This window comes from Cydia fagiglandana, chromosome 26 (genome assembly GCF_963556715.1).
Source record: "Cydia fagiglandana chromosome 26, ilCydFagi1.1, whole genome shotgun sequence".
Taxonomy (NCBI): domain Eukaryota; kingdom Metazoa; phylum Arthropoda; class Insecta; order Lepidoptera; family Tortricidae; genus Cydia; species Cydia fagiglandana.
The window spans coordinates 3,095,237-3,119,444 of record NC_085957.1 but is presented as its reverse complement, the minus strand read 5'-3'; the positions used below and the strand labels follow the sequence as shown (position 1 = coordinate 3,119,444).

The following is a 24,208-nucleotide window of genomic DNA, read 5'->3' as shown; positions in this document are numbered from 1 at the left end:
TAGTTATTACAACGATAATTACAAAATAAAGACTGTATTTATTTCATTGGCTATTAAATTATATATTACGATTTCTGTTTTGTAATTACTTATCCTTATAATCCTTTCTGTTATCTGGTTTATCATATATCTCAAAGAAATAAAAAACAACCGTATTTCATGCTGCTTATATATTTACCCGTAATATATTCAATTGCATTCACACTTACAAAAGTAGCCTTAAATTAATATATACAAATATATATAATACGATATTTAAATATTCCTTGTTACATAATACATATATACAGGGCGTCCCACGGCGATGCCACATGGAGGGAAAGTACCTTAAATATCATAGATAGCATATTTTGCTGAAAGAAGACTTCATTTTATTTTTAAAACTTAGTTAAATTGCAATCATACTTTTTTAATTTTTTTTGAAAAAAAATGTATGGAATAAAATTATCGCGTCATTGGAGGAAAAGTACCTTAATTATTGTAAATGAACATCTTACTGAAAGAAGACATTATTTCGATTTAAAAAAACAAGTTGAATTGCATTTTAAATAATTTCATGGTTAAACCGGGAATCGAACCCGCTACACGAGAAAAAAAAATACCTTGTACCAAAAAAATAATTCTCACATTGAAGCCTTTCGATCGGTATGACAAAGCTATAAGGTATTTTTTTTTCTCGTGTAGCGGGTTCGATTCCCGGTTTAACCATGAAATTATTTAAAATGCAATTCAACTTGTTTTTTTAAATCTAAATAATGTCTTCTTTCAGTAAGATGTTCATTTACAATAATTAAGGTACTTTTCCTCCAATGACGCGATAATTTTATTCCATACATTTTGTTTTTCAAAAAAAATTAAAAAAGTATGATTGCAATTTAACTAAGTTTTAAAAATAAAATGAAGTCTTCTTTCAGCAAAATATGCTATCTATGATATTTAAGGTACTTTCCCTCCATGTGGCATCGCCGTGGGACGCCCTGTATATTGTAGAATACAATTTCAAACATTTATCAAACTTCGGCGAAGGTACTAATGCATTGCAAGTAGCTTTTAGTTGGTCCCTGTAGAGAACTTTGCAATAATTTAGGTCCAATGGCACCAATGGAAGTATCTGCTCCTAAATTCACTATATAATCTTGCAGTTGATGTATGCCGATACCATACAGCGCGGGAGTCCGCTGGATGCGGATGGCGCAAGACCGGTCATTGTGGCACTCTTTGGGTGAGGCCTATGTCCAGCAGTGGACGTCCTCTGACTGATATGATGATGATGATACCATACAGAACGCAGGATAATACTCTGGAGAGTGGAGAAGATGGTACAGCCAAAGAATTTAATTCTGAAGCGTTTCGTACCTTGACACAGTCACAATCAATATGAAAGTCACTAAGAGACCAAATATTGTCATTGTGACAAGGTACGAAATAGTACTGAGATTAATTTCCTTGATCGCACTTGTTTGCGCTGAATTTGGTATTAATTGTATTACAAAGCAATTAACAAACGCCTTGTAAAGAACGTGTACAAAATTTTGAAATGTTTCGTTGTTGGAATGTCTTCCCGATTTTTAGTAAATGCTGATCATTTAACTTAGTTCATGCACGGGCAAGGTGATGGGCAGGGGCACGGGCTAGGTAGGGGACGGGGGCAGGGGCTAGGAAGGGGGCAGGGGGACGGGCTAGGTAGGGGGTAGGGGCAGGGGCTAGGGGAAGGGAACCAAGGTTCAGGGCTAGGTGACGGGCTAGGAGAGGGGTACCAAGGTTCAGGGCAGGGTGACGGGCTAGGTGAAGGGTACCAAGGTTGAGGACAGGGAGACGGATTAGGAGAGAACCAAGGGCTCGGAGATGGACATGGACTCTGATTCCGTAGTGACCTCACGTCAGCGCAGCCTATGGTCCTGAAGATCTGGGGAGGGTCAGGCTGGAAGACGATGGTGGGGGGACTGGGTACTAAGACTCTTGGAGGAACGATGACTAATGGCGTTGGTAGTGGCGGTTGAACTGGGCTTGGGATGACCTGAAAATATAATAAAAGATAAATGACTGACAGAAAAGATACCTTCAGATCTTTACTTGTTTAGTTTCCTTTGTTAAAAATTAATTGAAACCTTGATTTCTAGATAAAAAGCCAAGGAGAGAGACCGACTTCACTATCAAAATATTTTAGTGCTATATGCCTATATCCTACGAATATAACCTGAAAATTCTGAAAAACTTATCTATCTAGCCAAAGTTTTAAAATGTCGTTTGACTATGTCCCCATTTGCTTTAAAAATAACTTATGTTTGGGATCCTTATTGCGGCTATGCTTGCTCATGAATTAATGCAAGAGTCGGCTCACATTAAAATATTCAAAAAAGTTAAAAATAAAACTGCCAAAGAATTTCCGGCGCATTCGAAATCTATCGAGCCAATTATGACTTTAATAAGTGTAAGGCCTGAGTGGACGCTCTTAGCGTAGCGTTCGGCGGGGCGTGCAGCGTGGCGTCGGGCTCACAAGTGATTTGAGCAGCGTGCACTAAGGCCGCTCCTATAACGTTTGCATTTGTTTAACATGCACGCCGCACGCCCCGCCCCGCTGCACGCTCAACCAAGGGCCCAACCTTTTCTGTTCTCTTTCACGACGCAGCAACTAGTATCATTTCTCTCTCCTCGCTCTTTTAAAATGCCGTTTGTCAAAAAAGGACAACCATACTGTTGACAAGGTGGACTTCAAATCAAGTGTTGCCTTTCTTGATGCGCCCAGGCTGTGTATGTGTGCGTAAAAGCGTATATGTGTGCTCTTTTAGGGATGTGAAAAGTCGATTTTAATCATGTTATATATCGATAAACGCTACACAGCGGAACGAAATAGCGATTAATTGAAGCTTCAATATCTTCGTTAAACATAAACATAATTGAAATGCTAATGGATAATGAATATATTATAATATAATAATATAATTCAATTATTGCGGAACATCTATTTTAGGAGGTATTTATGTATTTTAATTAAATATCTGAACTTTCCCTTGGTTCCCTGCTGGGGCGTGACTATAAAATTGTGATCTGATAACCACAATAAAGAATAAAAGCGTTTTTGGTCATTTTAGGTATCGTTAAGCCTTTGAAGTAAAATTAAAATTGCAAGAAATGTCGATAGTTTATCGATATGACTTTATCGACATGGCTACAGCAACGTGGGCCTCATTGTTAATCGTACACTAAACAAAAGTGGCAACAGTGACAGCTCGCTGAGACACCGTCTATATATATATTATGTCTATGCGCTCAACTCAAGCGTCCACTCTGACCTTACACTTAGATGGACTCAGCCAGTCAACTGACCTTGATGGGGCTAGGGCAAGGCACAGGCACCGGCTGAGGTCTAACCCAAATCGGGGGCAGCACAGGCGGCATCACCGGTGGGACCCTCACGGTGAACGGGGGCTGTGGCGGCGGCTGCACCGGCGGAGGCCTGGCGATAGGGTTGTCATATGAATAAGTTTATGGCAAAAATTTCAGTTTTGGTACAAGCTTTTATAGCTGACTGTATATGTCTTTCCAGGCAACTAATAATCATCGAGACAATTCTAAAAACCCCAATCACAATTAGGTTGCGTTGTTTTATCACAGAGTTCCTATGGCCACCTCCTGTCTGCATCATCAGATCAGCTCGATGGTATCATAATATTGCATTGTCACCCGAGTTACATATGTATGAAAATTTCAGCTCTATCGAAAACCGCGAAGTGGATCAAATTTAACTTGCAAGATTTGATTACACACAGACAACGGGACAGGTGAAACTAAATAAAAGCTTGTAAAAACCGGAATATCCTGACAAAAATCTGACAGAACCTGAAAAATCCAGCTGCATGGTCCAATAGTCTTATGGATATGTCGGAGGAGTAGCAGGGATTTTAATTTCTCGCCTTCCACGAAGAATTCTAGAGTTTGACCGTAAAAAGTCTGCAGTGATTTTGATAGCCCACGCAGTGCAAGTGTCTGTTAAACGTCAAATTTCTATGAAATTATGACGTATAAATAACACTTCCACTGCGTGGGCTATCAAATCCGCTGCAGACTTTTATTGGTGCGACTATAAAATTTTGAAACCGTTCACGAGTAAGTCATTTTGAAATTTCACTTAGTTCGATCATCGGACCACGGGGAAATTATTAAATTTCACTTAGTTCGATCATAGGACCACGGGGAAATGATTAAATTTCACTAATCCCGATCATCGGACCACGGGGAAATTATTAAATTTCACTTAGTTCGACCATGGAAACATGAGGAAATTTCAATTTCATCTATTTTGCTAATTAATAGAGCCCTACACGGATAAAAGCATCAAACTTTATCAAATTAAATGTAGGTAAGAAGTAATTACTTGATTGATGGTGATGATTACTAATTAATGATGATAATTAATCGATGATGGGGGCTACCAGACAGTAATGGGTGCGGAGGGGGGGGGGGGGGGGGGTAGACTGGACGGAGCTTTACTCCGATCGGCTGGGGGGGGCAGCGAAATCGGGGCGATGGGGCCCGAGCCACAGAATAAGACAAGTAATAGTACTACCGTACAGAAAGGAAACTTCCTACAAAACCGAAATTCGACAGCGGTTCAGGGTCGAATCATGCTGACCCTTTCTAATATAGGGCTACTATCCCTTTCGGCTATTTAGGGTTGTCAAAATTCAAGCCATTATCTTATCTGTGGTCGTGCACGCAAAGGGACGTCAAGTTGTGTCAACCCGAATAATTGCTCGGAGCAATGCTGAGCCGAGCGGTGCCAAGTTTGGCCGAAGTCAGGAGTTTGAAACCCCTCCCAAGCGCTAGCAGTTAAGGTTTTTATCTAATCCTGACACCAACAATCCTGACATGGTCTTTGGCTTACCTGATGGTGATAGGTGCAGGGGCGGGGGGACAGACAGGCCGGGGCTTCACCCAGATCGGCTGGGGGCGCGGCAGCGAGATGGGGCCCGGGCGGACGACTATGGGCGGCTGCTGAGGGAACCGAATCTGGCCTGGCCTGACGGTTATTATTCCTAGAACATTTTACATTATTTAAACTTTTCGACGCCGTGTCAAACACAATTTTGTCAAGCGGACGCCATGTCACTGAAGTGTTAAAACTGAAATTGAACTTATGCATATGCACGTAGGTCTATGTTGCTCTGTGGTCTGTGACCCATTAATCAGTCTTTGGCGTTGAACCTGCGGTGCGAATATATCGGTCATTGGCGTCCAAAAGGTTAAGCTGTCGTGTTTTCTATGCATCAGATTTTTTTTGGGCGCTTCCGGATGAAACTCCGGTGTGATGACTGCATTATACTTATAATGTCTGACTGTTTTTAGAATCAAGAAGCCCTTTACAGAAGAGTTTTAAGTATCAATCTGCCCCGGGCCGAGGCTTATACTTCGTTTTTTTAGCATTAGAAATAAGGTAAACAATCTTGATGTGTCTTTTTAACCGACTTCCAAATCTCAAAGAAGGAGGTTATCAATTCGGTTGTATGTTTTTTTTTATTTTTTTTATTTTTTTTATTATTTTTATTATTTTTTTTTATGTTTGTTACTCCATATCTCCGTCATTACTAGATCGATTTTGAAAATTCTTTTTTTGATTGAATGTATATGTATACAGATTGGTCCCGTTTTTGTCAAAACCCAGTTCTGATGATGGAATCCATGAGGAATCGAGGGAACTCCTCAAATCTTAAAGGCATACATATAGAGATTTTTGGGTTTTTATCAACAAATCAAGCATATACACCCAAAAAAGTGACATTTGATGAAGTGGAACTGCTGATGATGATCAGAACGGAACTCTTTAACGACGCATAGTTCACGGTTGGCGATTTGTCCTCTTCGTTATGTTTGTTAAGCAAGTTAAGTTTTTAAGCCACATTTTTGTCAAGCTCGAGTTCTGATGATGGGATCCATGAGGAATCAAGGGAACTCCTCAAATCTTAAAGGCATGCGTATAGAGATTTTTGTATTTACATCAGGAAATCAAGCACTTTCATTAAAAACTGTTGCATTTGATGAAGTGGAACTGCTGATGATGATCAGAACAGAACTCTTAAACGACGCATAGTTCACGTTTGGCGATTTTTCCTTTTCGTTATGTTCGTTAAGCAAGTTAAGTTTTTAAGCCACATTTTTGTCAAGCTCGAGTTCTGATGATGGGATCCATAAGGAATCGAGGGAACTCCTCAAATATTAAAGGCATACGTATAGATTTTTTTGTATTTTCATCATAAAATCAAGCATTTACATTAAAAACTGTCGCATTTGATGAAGTGAAACTGCTGATGATGACCAGAACAGAACTCTTCAATGACATATGGTACACGTTTGGTGATTACGAATTTCGATTTTGACTTGGACTGGGACCCGGACTCGGACTCATACCCGGATCCGGTTCGGACCCGGACCTGGACTCGGATCCGGATTCGGACCCGGACTCGGAACCGGACTCGGACCCGGACTCGGATCCGGACTCGGACCCGGTCTTGGACCCGGACACGGACCCGGACTCGGACCCGGACTCGGACCCGGACTCGGACCCGGACTCGGACCCGGACTCGGACCCGGACTCGGACCCGGACTCGGACCCGGACTCGGACCCGGACTCGGACCCGGACTCGGACCCGGACTCGGACCCGGACCTTGACCCAGAAAACCACTATGATACCTTAATTAAATAAACAACTATGATTACCTACCATAAAATTAATGTAGGTATAAAGTACGATGATGCCAATCTTACTAGCCCCTCCCGCTTAAACCCCCGTACACCGCACGGCATGCGCCATTAAGTGGGTTAGGTTAGGTTTGAACTGCGATCCTCACAGAACCGAACAAGGATTAGGTTAGGTTAGAACTGCGAGCCTTACAGAAACGAAATGCTACTTGAAAAGTGGGTTTGATTAGGTTCGAACTGCGATCCGCACAGAACCGAACTGCTATCTGAGGAGTGGGTTAGGTTAGGCTAGAACTACGACCCTCATGGCTCCTCTTCACGATGGGCCAACGCCGGCCACTCCAAGGGACGCATTTATGCGTTAGAGGGAGCAAGTGATATTGCTATCTCATTCTACCGCATGGCTGCGTCCCTTGGAGTGGCCGGCGTTGGCCCAGCCATTATACAGAAGCGAAATGCTAGTAGAAAAGTGGGTGGTTTTACCCCCTTTTCTACATAGTGTATCATCTACAATAATCTTTCATCGGCCCCCATGGAAGTCGGTTTTTTTTTTCTTAAAAATTATTATTAACCGACTTCCAAATCCCAAAGGAGGAGGTTATCAATTCGGTTGTATGTTTTTTTTTTTTTTTTTATGTTTGTTACTCCATATCTCCGTCATTACTGGACCGATTTTAAAAATTCTTTTTTTGATTGCATGTATATGCATACAGATTGGTCCCGTTTTTGTCAAAATCCAGTTCTGATGATGGGATCCATGAGGAATCGACGGTACTCCTCAAATCTTAAAGGCATACATATAGTGATTTTTGTGTTTTTATCAACAAATCAAGCATATACATTCAAAAACGTGACATTTGATTAAGTGGAACTGCTGATGATGATCAGAACGGAACTCTTCAACGACGCATAGTTCACCTTTGGCGATTTGTCCTCTTCGTTATGTTTGTTAAGCAAGTTAAGTTTTTAAGCAACATTTTTGTCAAGCTTGAGTTCAGATGATGGGATCCATGAGAAATCGAGGGAACTCCTCAAATTTTAAAGGCATTCGTATAGAGGTTTTTGTATTTTCATCAGAAAATCAAGCATTTTCATTCAAAACTGTCGCATTTGATGGAGTGGAACTGCTGATGATTATCAGAACGGAACTCTTCAACGACGCATAGTTCACGTTTGGCGATTTGTCCTCTTCGTTATGTTTGCTAAGCAAGTTTAGTTTTTAAGCCACATTTCTGTCAAGCTCGAGTTCTGATGATGGGATCCATAAGGAGTCGAGGGAACTCCTCAAATCTTAAAGGCATACGTATAGAATTTTCTGTATTTTTATCATAAAATCAAGCATTTACATTAAAAACTGTCGCATTTGATGAAGTGGAACTGCTGATGATGATCAGAACAGAACTCTTCAACGACGCATAGTACACGTTTGGTGATTTCGAATTTCGATTTTGACTTGGACTGGGACCCGGACTCGTACCCGGATCGGAACCGGACCTGGACTCGGACTCGGTCTTGGACCCGGACTCGGACCCGGACTCGGACCCGGACTCTGACCCGGACTCGGACCCGGACTCGGACCCGGACTCGGACCCAGACTCAGACCCGGACTCGGACTCAGAGACCTGGACCTTGACCCGGAAAATCACTATGATACCTAAACTAAATAACCGCTATGATTACCTACCATAAAATGTAGGTATATAGTATGATGATGCCAAACCCCTCCCGCTCATACCCCCGTACACAGCACGGCATGCACCGTTAAGTAGGTTAGGTTAGGTTTGAACTGCGATCCTCACAGACCAAACAAAAGTGGGTTAGGTTTGGTTAGCACTGCGGGCTTTACAGAAACGAAATGCTACTAGAAAAGTGGGTTTGATTAGGTTCGAACTACGATCCTCACAGAACCGAACTGCAATCAGAGAAGTGGGTTAGGTTAGGCTAGAACTACGACCCTTACGGAAACGAAATGCTACTAGAAAGTACTGGTTTTACCTTTTTTTCTACATAGTGCACCATCTACCATAATTTTTCACCGGGCCCCATAGAAGTCGGTTTTTTTTTCTTAAAAATTATTGAAAAACACGTTTAAAAAATAAGTCACGGCAAATATGTAACAATTATGAATCTAATACGATTATTTATATTCTTCTGCTTTCATTTAAGTAATAGTTACTGATTTTTAACCGACTTCCAAATCCCAAAGGAGGAGGTTATCAATTCGGTTGTATGTTTTTTTTTTTTTATGTTTGTTACTCCATATCTCCGTCATTACTGGACCGATTTTAAAAATTCTTTTTTTGATTGTATGTATATGCATACAGATTGGTCCCGTTTTTGTCAAAATCCAGTTCTGATGATGAGATCCATGAGGAATCGACGGAACTCCTCAAATCTTAAAGGCATACATATGGTGATTTTTGTGTTTTTATCAACAAATCAAGCATATACATTCAAAAACGTGACATTTGATGAAGTGGAACTGCTGATGATGATCAGAACGGAACTCTTCAACGACGCATAGTTCACCTTTGGCGATTTGTCCTCTTCGTTATGTTGTAATACTTTTTTTTTTTACTAAGGGTCCTGAAGGGGATAAAACAAACAACCCGATAGTGGACAGGTACAATTTAATTGCCGGCCTGGTTAAGTTTACACTTTGGAGCTTAAACACTACTTAACGACTTATTGATAGTAAACTAAATTTATATTTATCTAACCGGGTTTTAATTATTGTTGGTGATACTTGGTCGATTGCGCTATTGGATAGTTAATACTAAAAGGTGAATAGTCCAAAATCGCAGTTTAGGAAAAAGTAGTGAAAGGCTTAGCTGCACTGTAGCGACAGTCGACGGCTCTCTCTCGACCAGATGGCCGGAGGTTCCAATAGCTCCGACTCTGGCGGGGCCAGCTGCACAGGTCGACTGGCACAGAATCTGGCCTACCAAAGGCCGCGCCCCTAGTAGACACCTCCTGGAAAATTCCGGGTACGGGATTAGTTCCACTGGCTCAGGTCACGCCAAGAATCTGTGGTCCGTGCCACGGGAGAGTCCGTTTCACATAGGAACAAGGGTTTCCATGCGTAACCCTTTGGGGTTATATTACAGTATAGAATTCAGCGCTACGCGGGATACTTTTATATGGCCGCATGGCACGCCATACAATTTCTGACAAAAGTATATGAACGACGCCTTACCTGTCGGAGGAAAATCGTCTTGCCGGGGTTTATGAGTGATCGAATATCAACTCCGAAGTGCCCAGGACGCTCCTGGTTCGCCCTTTCGGGAAACGGGTTAACCTCAAGGTACACCTGGGGGCAGGCAAAGATGAGAACGTTGTCCCAATTATTTAATATAAAGCCGAGCCCGGCTAGGTCGGGGAAGAAAATCCAAGTCCCAAAATGGCCGAATCACTCTCCCCTCGGTGCCTCCTCCTCGATGTTGCCAGGGTTACAATCCCAAGGCATTTAACAAAACTGACGTGAAATTCTAAATACGGAAATTAGAACAGAGCGTGGTAAACGCTGCTGGACAAGCACGGTATGATATTTTTTAAGAAAGGGAAAGGAAGACTCGACAATCTATACATTCCTACCCGTTCATGGAGAATGATAATAATTATTTTGGTAAGAACTAGTTGTCGATCGAACTGGTTTCGAAGGGATTCAGACCTATCTCCCTGGCAACACGGAATCGCTGCCAACTTGACAGTCCATCGACACTATTCGAGACACAGATTTAATCGCCCGTCCGGCTTCATAGAAGTATTTTGTTATCTAAATATTTTTCCATTACACACCCCCCTAACCAGGAGAATTTTACGACAGAGGCAAAAGACGAAGGAGTAAAATTCCAGCTCGCCCTCGAGCTGTGTCACCAGCCGAACGGTGTAAGGAGAAGGGAATCTAAGGACTTCCCTAGGACGTGGATTACGGCCCACAATCGCACGTCGATTTGTCCCTTGGCATCAATTGAGTCCGCGGGGCCGTCGCTGGAAACAATCGCATCTAGGCCTACGGGACAAAACAAAGAGAAAACAAAAAAAAAATTGAAGCCAACGTCGCTTCAATGGACAAACAAAAAAATAAAAAAATAAATAAATAAAGCGCTTTCCCAAAAGATAATAGACTACCCGGATTGTGGAGTATTGGTACGTCTCGTTACAGGAGTCAAGTGGTGTGGACAGAACTTGGCTTGCAGTCTTTTATGTGCCATTTACCCAGACGCTTCCCATTCTCATCTTCCAACTCGTAGACTAAACGGGATATTTTCCGAATGACGCGACATTTGTCATATTTGGGTGCTAGCTTCGCCGAGAAGTATTTACCGGCGTTGCTCTGCTTGAAGGTGCGTTTCCACACTTCGTCTCCGACGTTGAATTCTATATCACGACGTTTATCATTGTAATACTTGATGTTGCGGTCATGAGCTTTCTGTAATAATTCCTTCACGGTCGGGTAAATGGCCCTAAGGGTCTTAATCTTGTCGAGGTACTCTCCCCGGGGGGAAAAAACGATTTCGTCGACCTCCTCGGGGTCGTCGTAAATTGTGCCATCCGGTACTGCTTGGCGTCCATGCACGAGCAGGAACGGAGTATATGATGTTGTTTCATTGACTGAGGTATTTAAAGCGAACTGTATACGAGAAATATTCACGTCCCACGAGCGATGATCCGATTCAACGAACGTTGATATTGCTGTTACTAGGGTCTTGTTGTAACGCTCTACGGTGTTGACCTGGGGACAGTAAACGGGGGTGTAGTGTAGTTGTGGGATATTGTAGTTGGCGAACAACTTCTGAACGTCCCCGCCGGTGAAGTAGGATGCATTATCCGCAATAATTGTTTGGGGAATGCCATGGATCATGAATACATGATCTTCTAATCTCTGGGAAATTACAGCCCCGGTTGCACGTCTCAAGGGAAACAACATACAGTATTTAGTAAAACAACATACTACTACCAATATATAAGTGTTTAGTTTCCTTGAGGGTGGTAGCGGTCCAACCAGGTCTATACTGAGGCACTGAAAGGGCCGACTGCAAACTTTCGCACTTCCCATGAAGCCTGGAGTCGGTTGTTGGCTGTGTTTATAAGCGGCACACACCGAGCAATTGGCGACGTATCGGACTACATCTTCATACATCCGTGGCCAGGAGTAACGAAGTTTTAACCTGTTATACGTTTTAGCGGTACCTAAATGTGCAGCAGTGGGGACTGCATGGTTAGCATGCATGATTTCTTCACGAAATTCCACTGGTATCACCTCTTTCCACTCGAAATCGGTAGTTAAGGCATTCTTTGATTTGGTGTAGCGATAAAGGCGACCATTTAACAATTGATAATTAGGTACCGATCCTGGGTTGGATTCACATTTGTTATAGATCTGCGAATACCAAGGGTCATTATTAGTGGTGTTTGTATCAATTAAACAGATGGGAACTGCCCTTGATAAGGCGTCCGGTACGATATGTTCTGAGCCTCTCCGGTGCTCGATTGTGAAGTTATAAGGTGAGAGACGACAACCCCATCTTTCGAGGCGCCCCGTGGGGTTTTTGAGATTAAGGAACCACTTCAAACTGGCGTGGTCTGTAACAATCCTAAATTGACGACTTCCTTCCAGGTATGGTCTGAAGTGTTCTACAACATTGACCACCGCCAAAGCTTCTCTCTCAGTGGCGGAATAATTTCTTTCTTGAGGCGTGAGGGATCGACTGTAATAGGCCAGTGGGTGTTCCTCTCCTTCAAATATTTGTGTCAGAGTTCCCCCGATGCCGAAATCTGAAGCGTCACAGTGAACCGAGAATGATTTGGAGAAGTCTGGGCAGGCTAGAACTGGGGCCGTGGTCATTGCTACTTTTAACTCATTAAAAGCTTGATCCGCTTCTGGGGACCAACGAAAAGGTGGAGCGCCTTTTCGCGTGGACGTTAACTGATTGAGAGGTCCAGCAATGTTGCTGAAATTTTTAATAAATCGGCGGTAATACGACGCCGTACCTAGGAAGCGTTTAACATCTTTCCGACTCTTCGGTATGGGGAAGTCTACCACCGCTTTGACTTTGTCAGGGTCCGTGCGTAAGCCGTACTCGTCTACAAGAAAACCTAGGTACCTTAGTTGCCTACGAAAGAATTTACATTTAGATAGGTTTATTGTAAGGTTAGCATATCGAAGTCGTTCTAGTACGTGGCGGAGTAGGGTTAGATGTTGTGTAAACGTTTCAGAGACAATTATTATGTCGTCTAAGTATATAAAAATACGGCCGTTGTATTCTGGACCAAACAAAATGTCCATCAAGCGTTGCTGAGTTGCTGGGGCTGAGGTAAGGCCGAAACACATTACTTTAAAATGGAACAAACCGCGGCCAGGGACCGTAAAGGCGGTCTTTTCCATGGATTCCTTGGAATCTAAGCCTATTTGCCAAAAGGCTGATTTAAGGTCCAAGGATGACAAATACTTCGCGTTCCCTAGTTGATTAAGAATTTGATTAATTAGTGGTAGGGGGTAAGCGTCGTGTTTGGAAACTTCATTTAGTTTTCGGCTGTCCAGGCAGAATCGAAAGGAGCCATCTGATTTCGGGGCCATGGTCACCGGGTTATTCCATGGACTGCTGCTTGGCTCGACGACATCCAGCTGGAGCATCTCATCTAGCTGTTTATTGAGCTCTGCAAGTTTGTACGGAGATAACATGTAATACCGCTGTTTGATCGGCTTCGCATCTCCTGTATCAATCGAATGCGTTAGCAGATGCGTTCTTCCCAACCCCTTCTCCTCGGCGGATATTGATGCAAATTCTTTAATAATAGTATCTGCCTCACGTTGTTCCTCCGTCGAAAGAGACTCCAAGCCGTGTATGTACCTGACCTCAGAGACGATGTTGTTATGTTCTTCGTTTGATAAGGAACAGGTTCCATTCTTTAGTAGCGCGAGGATATCCCGTCCGAAGCCGAAGGCTATCCAAAAGTTAAGACCGAAAATAAGTTTAGTGTGGACCTCCGGTATCACATGAAACTTTACGACTTGCGTGTTGTTACCTACAAATACGGGCAAGAATACATGGCCCTTGATGGGCGAACGGACTTTGTTCGCCGAGATTATATGAGTTAAACCGTGCGGCGGATGCAGAGTAACTCGACCCTCAAAGTACTTGTCAAAGGTGTCACCACCCAAAATTGTCAACTCCGAGCCAGAATCCATTAGGCCAGAATAGGACATGCCATAAATTTTTACTTTAAGGTATGGTCGCAAGCCGTGTTCATCAGCTTCGTTTATCGAATCTAGTAACTTCAAACTATGGCAAGACTCAAAAACAAAAGTAACAAATGACAACCAAGAGTGCCATTCCTCTCGATCGAACTTAGATGCTTGGTCGTCGGCATGAGAGATCTGTGATTCGCGTACATTGCTGCACGGACCGATTGTATCCTGTAAGGCTCCATTATAAGAATTAGCGGGGAATGTATCCAAATAAGGATTTGTATCCTGGTAAGTTTCGTTCTGTGGATAAACTACGTTATTTTGTGATAAAGGTGTTATGGGGAATGTAGACGATTTCTCCATACTGTTAGTTGCCTCAGGGTAAATTTCGTTATGCGTGTAAGTTACATTATTTTGCCAAATAGGGGTTGGAGAGGGTACAGTTGGTCCTTCTACACCAAAATCTGCCTTAGGGTAAATTTCATTATGTGGGTAAGTTTCGTTATTTTGACAAATATGGGTCGTGGAGGGTGCAGACGGTGTTTCTGTATAATAATTTGCATTAGGGTAAATTTGGTTATGTGGGTAAGTTACGTTATTTTGCCAAATAGGGGTTGGAGAGGGTACAGAAGGTCCTTCCACACTAAAATCTGCCTTAGGGTAAATTTCATTATGTGGGTAAGTTTCGTTATTTTGACAAATATGGGTCGTGGAAGGCACATACGGTGCTTCTATATAAGAATTTGCATTGGGGTAAATTTGGTTATGTGGGTAAGTTTCGTTATTTTGATAAATACGTGTCGTGGAGGATTGAGTCGGTTCCTCTACACAATAATTAGCATTTGGGTAAATTTCATAATTTGGGTAAGTTACGTTATTTTGCCAAATATGGGCTGTGGGGGCTTTAGGTAGTGCTTCTACACAGTAATTTACATTATGGTAAATTTTGTTAAGTGGGTAAGTCAAGTTATTTTGCGAAATAGGGATTGTGGGGGGTAAAACGGGTAAGGTTATGTAGTTAGTGGGGACAAAAGCGTTAGTAAGGAGGTTTAAGGGGTTAGTTAGGTTAGTAAAGGTAGGATAGGGAAGTGAAGCGGATGGAGTTATGTTAGTGGGGGTAAAAGCATTAGTAAGCGGGTTAAGGGTGTTAGTGAGGTTAGTAGGGGTAGGATAGGGAAGTGAAGCGGGTGGAGTTATGTTCGTGGGTATAACAGCGGTAGTGAGCGGGTTAAGGGTGTTAGCTTTATTAATTGGCATCGATATGGTATGTAATGGGCGGCATTGGCCTTTTGTTGTCAATGAAGTTGATACAGCATTAGGTGCAAGTAAGTGATGGTTAAGTAGGGTAATGGGTGCTGAAGAGCTAGGGTATTTGTTATTAAAATAACTATTGAGTTGTGTATGGTTTTCTAGAGTGGGCTTTCTGGGAGTACTAAATATAGGCGTGCGAATAAATATTCTACTTTTATATTTTTTAGTATTTTTTGTGGAAACCGGATCAGCCATACCCTGACTCGGCGTTATTAGTTTTTTGAGGTACTAGGTGTGGACGCACATTTAGGGCAAGTACGGGCTGTTACGTCGTTCTCGCCGCAGCGATAACAAACGAGTTTAGGAGCTGCTTTACAAGTTTTCAAGGTGTGACCGTCCACGCGGCACCGCACACAAAAGTCAGCCGATGCTTGCACTGCCGAGACAGTTTTTGTTGTGAGTGGCTTATAAACCAAATCATGGGCCAGTGACTTACTTAAATCTCTGTCAGGCTCGGCAAAACGTTTGGCGCTTTGAGTGGCGGCCTCTAGCTGCCGACAACGATCTTTAAGTTCACCTATAGATTCTATTTTAAATAATGCCAATTGTTTAGAATAGAATGGTCTGACGTTTTGTACCAATATACTCAATTTCTCGGCCTCTGGTAAGGGTGTCTCTAAACGGGAAAAATAATTAAGCATTACGCTGACATAGTTAACTATTGACTCATCAAAACCCTGCGTCCTAGCACGTATTTCCCTCATAAGTCGGACATTATAATCTAATGGGAGGTAATCACGGATCATCACAGCCTTCAGGTCCGTCCAGCAGTGTACTTGATCACAGATTCCGTTAAACCACGAGGATGCCTCGTCCGTGAATAGTTCGCAGGCGGAGCGAAATAAGGTTGAATCCGGTATGTCACGTGACACACGCACTTGCTCTAACTTACGTAAGAAAGCTTTGACACAGGTCTTGCCATCATATTTTAAATTTAATTTTTGCACCAAATTATGGTGTTTTGTGCATGCTGGTAAGGCCGTAGGATTCGGTTTGTCAACCTCGAGTGCGACATCCCTTGACAATGCACTTCTAAAATTAATCAACACATTGTCAAGGCGAGATAGTAGTTTATCCAACTGATCACTTAATTCACAATGCCTTGAGGCCTCTGATTCAGCTGGTGTTAGGCGGGTTAGACGGTGGTAAAGATGGTGTGCAACCGCCTGTACGCGGTTAAGAAGCTTCAAGGAAGTACGACGCTGTGTTGGTGACTGTAGTTGGTCACGAAGGTCGTCCATTTTTGCAGATATTATGTCCAGTTCTTCCTTGACGTCACCATTGTAATCCGCGACCTCGTCAGTGGGAATCTCCTGATTCAACTTCCGGAGCTGGCTCCGGAGCTCCATCACTGTAGTCAGTGGCACCCCGAGGCGCACCGTCACTTCATACTCGAGTTCATCTTTTTTTAAGAGATTAAAAGCTATTGGACGCTCCTCCAAAGCGGTCTCATTCGCCATTGTTACAGTAGTAAAGGTTATCACTATTAAATATTAAATGTATTTTCCTTATATTTTTCCCCGAAAAGAAATAATTACCTAGTTTATAAGTTTAAGAATGTTATAGCGTTATCGACCAACAACAAGTTTAAGTTCACCAGTTTAGGTATAGCACACTCTTAAAGAGTCAACAAGTAATATGAAATAACATTAAACACAGTGGAAATAATGTTTTCATAAAAATAAAAGTGGATGTAAAGAGTCCTTAAAATAAATACAACTAAAAAAATAAATGTAAACAGTGGATTTTCTTCCCTAAATCAACCTAGTACCGTAAAATGACATGGAAGTGAAATACAACAGTAGGTACTGACTGTGCCAGAAAAAACATGTGGTTAGACACTCTTGCTAACCAAAACTCAATTAAATTTAAATATTTTTAAAGTAAGTTACATTAAAATACAATAGCACAAAACAACCAAGTTCAAACCTTCGCTGAATTTTGGAGGGAAAGAAGCCAAATATCACCAAACCTATTCGGGCGCCGTTGTAATACTTTTTTTTTTTACTAAGGGTCCTGAAGGGGATAAAACAAACAACCCGATAGTGGACAGGTACAATTTAATTGCCGGCCTGGTTAAGTTTACACTTTGGAGCTTAAACACTACTTAACGACTTATTGATAGTAAACTAAATTTATATTTATCTAACCGGGTTTTAATTATTGTTGGTGATACTTGGTCGATTGCGCTATTGGATAGTTAATACTAAAAGGTGAATAGTCCAAAATCGCAGTTTAGGAAAAAGTAGTGAAAGGCTTAGCTGCACTGTAGCGACAGTCGACGGCTCTCTCTCGACCAGATGGCCGGAGGTTCCAATAGCTCCGACTCTGGCGGGGCCAGCTGCACAGGTCGACTGGCACAGAATCTGGCCTACCAAAGGCCGCGCCCCTAGTAGACACCTCCTGGAAAATTCCGGGTACGGGATTAGTTCCACTGGCTCAGGTCACGCCAAGAATCTGTGGTCCGTGCCACGGGAGAGTCCGTTTCACATAGGAACAAGGGTTTCCATGCGTAACCCTTTGGGGTTATATTACAGTATAGAATTCAGCGCTACGCGGGATACTTTTATATGGCCGCATGGCACGCCATACAATTTCTGACAAAAGTATATGAACGACGCCTTACCTGTCGGAGGAAAATCGTCTTGCCGGGGTTTATGAGTGATCGAATATCAACTCCGAAGTGCCCAGGACGCTCCTGGTTCGCCCTTTCGGGAAACGGGTTAACCTCAAGGTACACCTGGGGGCAGGCAAAGATGAGAACGTTGTCCCAATTATTTAATATAAAGCCGAGCCCGGCTAGGTCGGGGAAGAAAATCCAAGTCCCAAAATGGCCGAATCACTCTCCCCTCGGTGCCTCCTCCTCGATGTTGCCAGGGTTACAATCCCAAGGCATTTAACAAAACTGACGTGAAATTCTAAATACGGAAATTAGAACAGAGCGTGGTAAACGCTGCTGGACAAGCACGGTATGATATTTTTTAAGAAAGGGAAAGGAAGACTCGACAATCTATACATTCCTACCCGTTCATGGAGAATGATAATAATTATTTTGGTAAGAACTAGTTGTCGATCGAACTGGTTTCGAAGGGATTCAGACCTATCTCCCTGGCAACACGGAATCGCTGCCAACTTGACAGTCCATCGACACTATTCGAGACACAGATTTAATCGCCCGTCCGGCTTCATAGAAGTATTTTGTTATCTAAATATTTTTCCATTACAATGTTTGTTAAGAAAGTTTAGTTTTTAAGCCACATTTCTATCAAGCTCGATTTCTGATGATGGGATCCATAAGGAATCGAGGGAACTCCTCAAATCTTAAAGGCATACGTATAGAATTTTTTGTATTTTCATCATAAAATCAAGCATTTACATTACAAACTGTCGCATTTGATGAAGTGGAACTGCTGATGATGATCAGAACAGAACTCTTCAACGACGCATAGTACATGTTTGGTGATTTCGAATTTCGATTTTGACTTGGACTGGGACCCGGACTCATACCCGGATCCGGTTCGGACCCGGACTCGGACTCGGACTCGGACCCGGACTCGGACCCGGACTCGGACCCGGACTCGGACCCGGACTCGGACCCGGACTCGGACCCGGACTCGGACCCGGACCCGGACTTGGACCGGGACTCGGACCCGGACTCTGACTCAGAGACCCGGACCTTGACCCGGAAAACCACTATGATACCTAAACTAAATGTATTTTCTTTCTTTTTCTTTCTTTCTTTCTTTCTAAATAAACCACTATGATTACCTACTATAAAATGTGGGTATGATGATGCCAAACCCCTCCCGCTCAAACTCCCGTACACCGCACCGCATGCGCCGTTAAGTGGGTTAGGTTAGGTTTGAACTGCGATCCTCACAGAACCGAACAAAAGTGGGTTAGGTTTGGTTAGAACTGCGAGTCTTACAGAAACAAAATGCTTCTAGAAAAGTGGGTTTGATTAGGTTCGAACTGCGATCCTCACAGAACCGAACTGCTATCAGAGAAGTGGGTTATGTTAGGCTAGATAACTACGACCCTTACGGAAACGAAATGCTACTAGAAAGTAGGTACTGGTTTTACCTCCTTTTCTACATAGTGCACCATCTACCATAATCTTTCACCGGGCCCCATAGAAGTCGGTTTTTTTTTCTTAAAAATTATTAAAAAGCGTATTTCAATTATAAAAAAGACATGTCAAGATCGCTTACCTTCTTGCAAGTTCTTTCTAATGCTAAAAAAACGAACTATAGCTTCTAATGCTTCGTTTTGTATGACTGGTGATCGGTGATCACGTGATGCGTTCTATAAAACTGAAGTATCGGACGGCTCGGCCCGGACCGTTCCAGCGTGAGTCATCCTTTACAGGTGATTTTTGCCTTTCAGGGTTTTCAGTGGAACCAGAAATGGAATAATAAAGTTAGGTGCTGTTGTTTATGCAATTATGCATTGATATGCATGACGATACGAATGTTACTGATTTTTATCTATATTTTCTATTTTTGATTTTAATGATTTTTCGAACGCGTTTGACTCGTTGGCTATTGGACCAGCGTGGAGACTATAGCCTTAGGCCTCTCACGCATGAGGGGAGGCCTGTGCTTAGCGTGGAGACTATAGCCTTAGCCCTCTCAAGCATGAGAGGAGGCCTGTGCCCAGCAGTGGAGACTATGGCCTTAGGCCTCTCACGCATGAGAGGCCTGTGCCCAGCAGTGGCTTGTGCATTACCTGGCTGTGACTGTCCATAAGCGTAGTTGACTTGCGGGCCGCAAGGGTTGCAGGGGGCGACGTTTGTCACGCCCCCGTCACACGGGCTGGGACAGCTCGGACACGGGCCAGGACAGGGCTCCGAACAAGGGCAGGGCTGGTCGAACTGCGGCCCCGGCAGGGGCTGCGAGAGCGCCGATCCGAGGAGGAGAACTGAAAAATTATGTTTCTTGTGTACCGTCAAACGTGGCAAGATGAAGGCCTTTTTTACAAGCTTTTATTTAGTTTCACCTGACCGTTGTCTGTCTGTCTGTCTTTCTGTCTGTCTATCTGTCTGTAATCAAATCTTGCAAGTTAAATTTGATCCACTTCCCGGTTTCCGATTGAGCTGAAATTTTGCATACATACTCGTACGTAAGTCGGGTGACAATGCAATATTATGGTGTCATCGAGCTGATCTGATGATGGAGACCGGAGGTGGCCATAGGAACTCTGTGATAAAACAACGAAACCTAATTGTGTTTGGGGTTTTTAGAATTGTCTCGATGAGTATTAGTTGCCTGTGGAAAAAAGTACAGTCGGCGATAAAAGCTTGTACCAAAAATGATTATTTGCCAAAAACTTATTAATAACACTGAAATCACTTTAAGGAGCTTTCCATGAAAATGTTTACCGTTTGTCCCGTACAAACGCGATTTTTCTGAAGAATTGCAGGTCTAAGAGTTTCCTTTTCTATGACAAATGGTCAAAGATATGCACAGAAAAATAATCGCCTGTTTTAAATGTCGAATATGTACGGTTTTGTTAGTCTTCATTAGCAATTCCTCTAAAGAAATACCTACCTCTAAAGAGGTACCTACATATGACTTTAAGTGTGGCCTGAATCCTGAATATTTGGAGAGTGTTTTCAATTTGTTCACCAGACGACATGAAAATGATGATGAAAATAGTTATTTACGATACAAGTGCGAAAAAGAGGAAATTCGAAACGAGTGGCGATAAATTAAAACACGACCGAAGGGAGTGTTTTAAAGCGACACGAGTTGCGAATGACCTATTCGCACGTGTATCGTGCAACAACGTTTTACAGTACATATGGCCCTTTAAACTTTTGACATCGCACAAAAAGTGCTATTTTACGCACTAGTGCTGTACTATGTACTGTAAACGAATTTTTTAAATCGATGAATCTGTGTTCGAGAAACCGATATAAGTAAGTATCAGTCACAAAAAAATAAAATCTATTACCTATTCATAAAATACATACATACATTCAACATAACAAAAACAAAAGAACCCGACGTATTAAGAACCACTTTCTTTTTGAAGCCTCTTAAATATGAATTTTAAGAAAATTTAAACTTAGAACTTAGAATTATTAATTACTAAATATTATACTATTTAATACGTAATTGTTAGCAAAGGCCGTTATTGGCCGTTTCAATATTAAATCACTTAACGTTTGTACAACTATCAACTTAAGTAGTTACTGACTGAAACCGATCCGACTCACTTATAATTAACTCGAATCGATTCAATCAACGAACTGAACTGAACTGGACAAACTGAATATATTTAGTTCGTTTACATTGAACGATTCGAGCAGAAACTATTTATTAAGAGAATATTGGACAACCGCTATACCTTTAAACGAGCAATTCTTGTTTATTAATATACAGGGTGTCCCATAAGTGACACGTCACTGTGACACTGGAGGTAGACCAGGCCAAGAGGACCCAAACCAACTTAACTTGAAAAACCTTAATTTGGCAATAACTCGAAAACCGTGACACTTTTACTGGGGTCACTTATGGGACACAATGGGGATTTCTGAAACGGCTCTAACGATTTCGATGAAATTTTGCTATATGGGGGTTTTCAGGGGCTATAAAATTGTTCATGGAGTCTTTATTCGGAGACTCGAGTCCTTTTGAATTGCTCTTAAAAAGGACTTAAAAGAGTCAGAAATTTTTTAAGCGCCGAGTCTCGTAAAAACGAGCTGAGTTCTTCAAATTCAGACTCAAAGAACTTGAGTTCCTTCCAACACTGGCCGCAGTTGCAAAAAGTATACAGCTAAGATACGCGAGCAGCCGCGATACCTTCATACTGGTACGCGCCCCGGCCGCCGAGTTGGTCAACGACACCTTCTCGTAACTCATGAGGCCCTGGTACTTGCTCCGCGCTAAATTAAATTTTTAGACAGTTGTTTTCTCGATTTTGGCCACCGTAGCCTATGGCGACTAACAAGCAACACTAATTGGTTTTCGTAGTCTATGGATGTTGCTATATTAAGGGTGTCACATGCACGTTTCTGACTTATGAACCAATTGTTTATACACAACCTAAAATAAATAATTAATTTGAGCAATGGTTTTGCTTTATCCTCTTTATCGCGGCGAGCTGTAATTGATCAATTTCATTATAGTTGACTAAACTGTATCGAAATGAATATTATAGTTGAGTTGGGAAGCCATACATTAAAAATACCCAATTGCAGTTTGGTATAAGAAATCTTAATTCAAGAATTACAGTCGACGTGTAGAAAAAATGCGATTTGCACTCAGTGTGATTTACATAATTTGCATAACACGTGCCTGGGAACAAATTAATGGTGATTACGGCACATGCTATTTGTGCACAAAGGAATGTTCTATTTATCCCCAACACGGATTGGCCGATTTTGTGAAAACTATCTCTTTGTGATCGGTGGTGGAGTTTTAACACTTTTAACTCATCAAAGGATACTGCTAATAGAAAAGAAATACAAGTGCTCGACGCTGCACTAGTATTCGACATGGGCACTTTATGTCAAAGTAATATAATAGGTTAAATTTGAACGGCGAAGATTTTTCTGTAACAAATCATTTCTTTGTCACTTTGACATAAAGTGCCCATGTCAGATACTAGTGCAGCGTCGAGCACTAGTACTTCTACCTTAATTATTAGTTTGATTATCAGTTTGAATTCGGGGTAATTGTAATAGCAATCTAGCGCGGGAACGATACTTGCGTGATGGGCACCTTACCAAGGGCGCAAAATTTTGATAGGTATTTTTAATTTTTAGCTTTAGTTTTTAGTTGTAATTAATTTTAGTTTTGTATTCATTTTATAACACTTATTTTACAATAAATGAGTTTTCTCATAAGTACTTATTGCAAATAAATAAATTATTGAAATTTAAAAGCTAACTTTAAACACCTTTGCTCATGCACTGGTTAATGCTTAAAAATTGAAACCTATTAGGCTCTCCCAAACATGTCTTGCGAGTAACTAAAAATATACTAGTTAAAACGTAAAATTAGCTCAATTAAATATGAATATTATGATTTAAGGTGCAGGGGGACAATTTCGACTGCAGGGTAATTCAAACTAATCGAAATATCTTCCATGTTTCACAATAATGTAAATTTTACATTATTAACTAGAGTTACACACAACGTATGATGTTCGCTATCTGGACATATATGGCACTTTAGTTAATAATGTAAAACATGGAACTCATGGAAGATATTTCGATTAGTTTAAATTACCTCGCAGTCTAAATTGGCTCTCTGCACTTTAAGTAGATATACCTATTTTAAATAAACAATTGTAAATTTCTGAAACCTAGAGACATAACTACATACATACATACATATAATCACGCCTATTTCCCGGAGGCGTAGGCAGAGACCACGGATTTCCACTTGCTACGATCCTGACATACCTCTTTCGTTTCCTTCACATTCATAACATTCCTCATAAACGCTCGCCGATTTGGGGTGCTCTTGACCTGGCCTTTCTTCAGGATTTCCCCGATCTGATCAGAGAAAGTCCGCCGAGGTCTACTCCTTCCAACTCCCACTTCCAATTCTCCCTCATACACTCTCTTTGTCTTCCGTCTTTGACTCATTCTTTCCACATGTCCAAACCATCTCAACATAACACACATAACTAACATAGAGAAAATTTAAACATATTTACCAGATAACCATAGTACTTTGCCCTTCGCCATCATCCGGCCGTCTGATAGAAACCCACAAAAACAAAGCCTTAAATACGAAAAAAAACCCGAAATTTCAAAACCGTAGCCATATTGAAACCAAATATGCTATTCGAAAAAAAGCTTTATGCGAAAAGAAATAGAGATGCTAATGTGACCATGAATCGGCTTTTGTTTTTGAACGAGGCAGTACCGTGAAAAATATTTTAAATATTTTTTTTAATGGCTTGGCCGTTGATTAGTTTTTTCAAACATTTTTTTTATCATATCTTTTGTAATGGTTTCGAAAATCGAATCATATTAATCGAAACGTGTTGTT

At 41.8% G+C, this 24,208-nt stretch overlaps 2 protein-coding genes across 2 annotated transcripts in view; one reads left to right on the top strand and one right to left on the bottom strand.

The window, feature by feature from the left end:
* LOC134677586 (limbic system-associated membrane protein-like) overlaps positions 1–24,208 on the top strand; it is a 322,342-nt gene that overhangs the window by 142,185 nt on the left and 155,949 nt on the right. The window lies entirely within an intron of this gene.
* On the bottom strand, positions 1,592–23,911 carry LOC134677300 (uncharacterized). Its single transcript, XM_063535735.1, has 5 exons — positions 23,871–23,911; positions 19,929–20,120; positions 4,886–5,036; positions 3,328–3,457; positions 1,592–2,017 (listed from the first exon to the last, which is right to left on the bottom strand). Exons 1-5 carry the CDS (start codon positions 23,902–23,904, stop codon positions 1,592–1,594), a joined length of 933 nt encoding a protein of 310 aa, XP_063391805.1. The 5' UTR covers positions 23,905–23,911.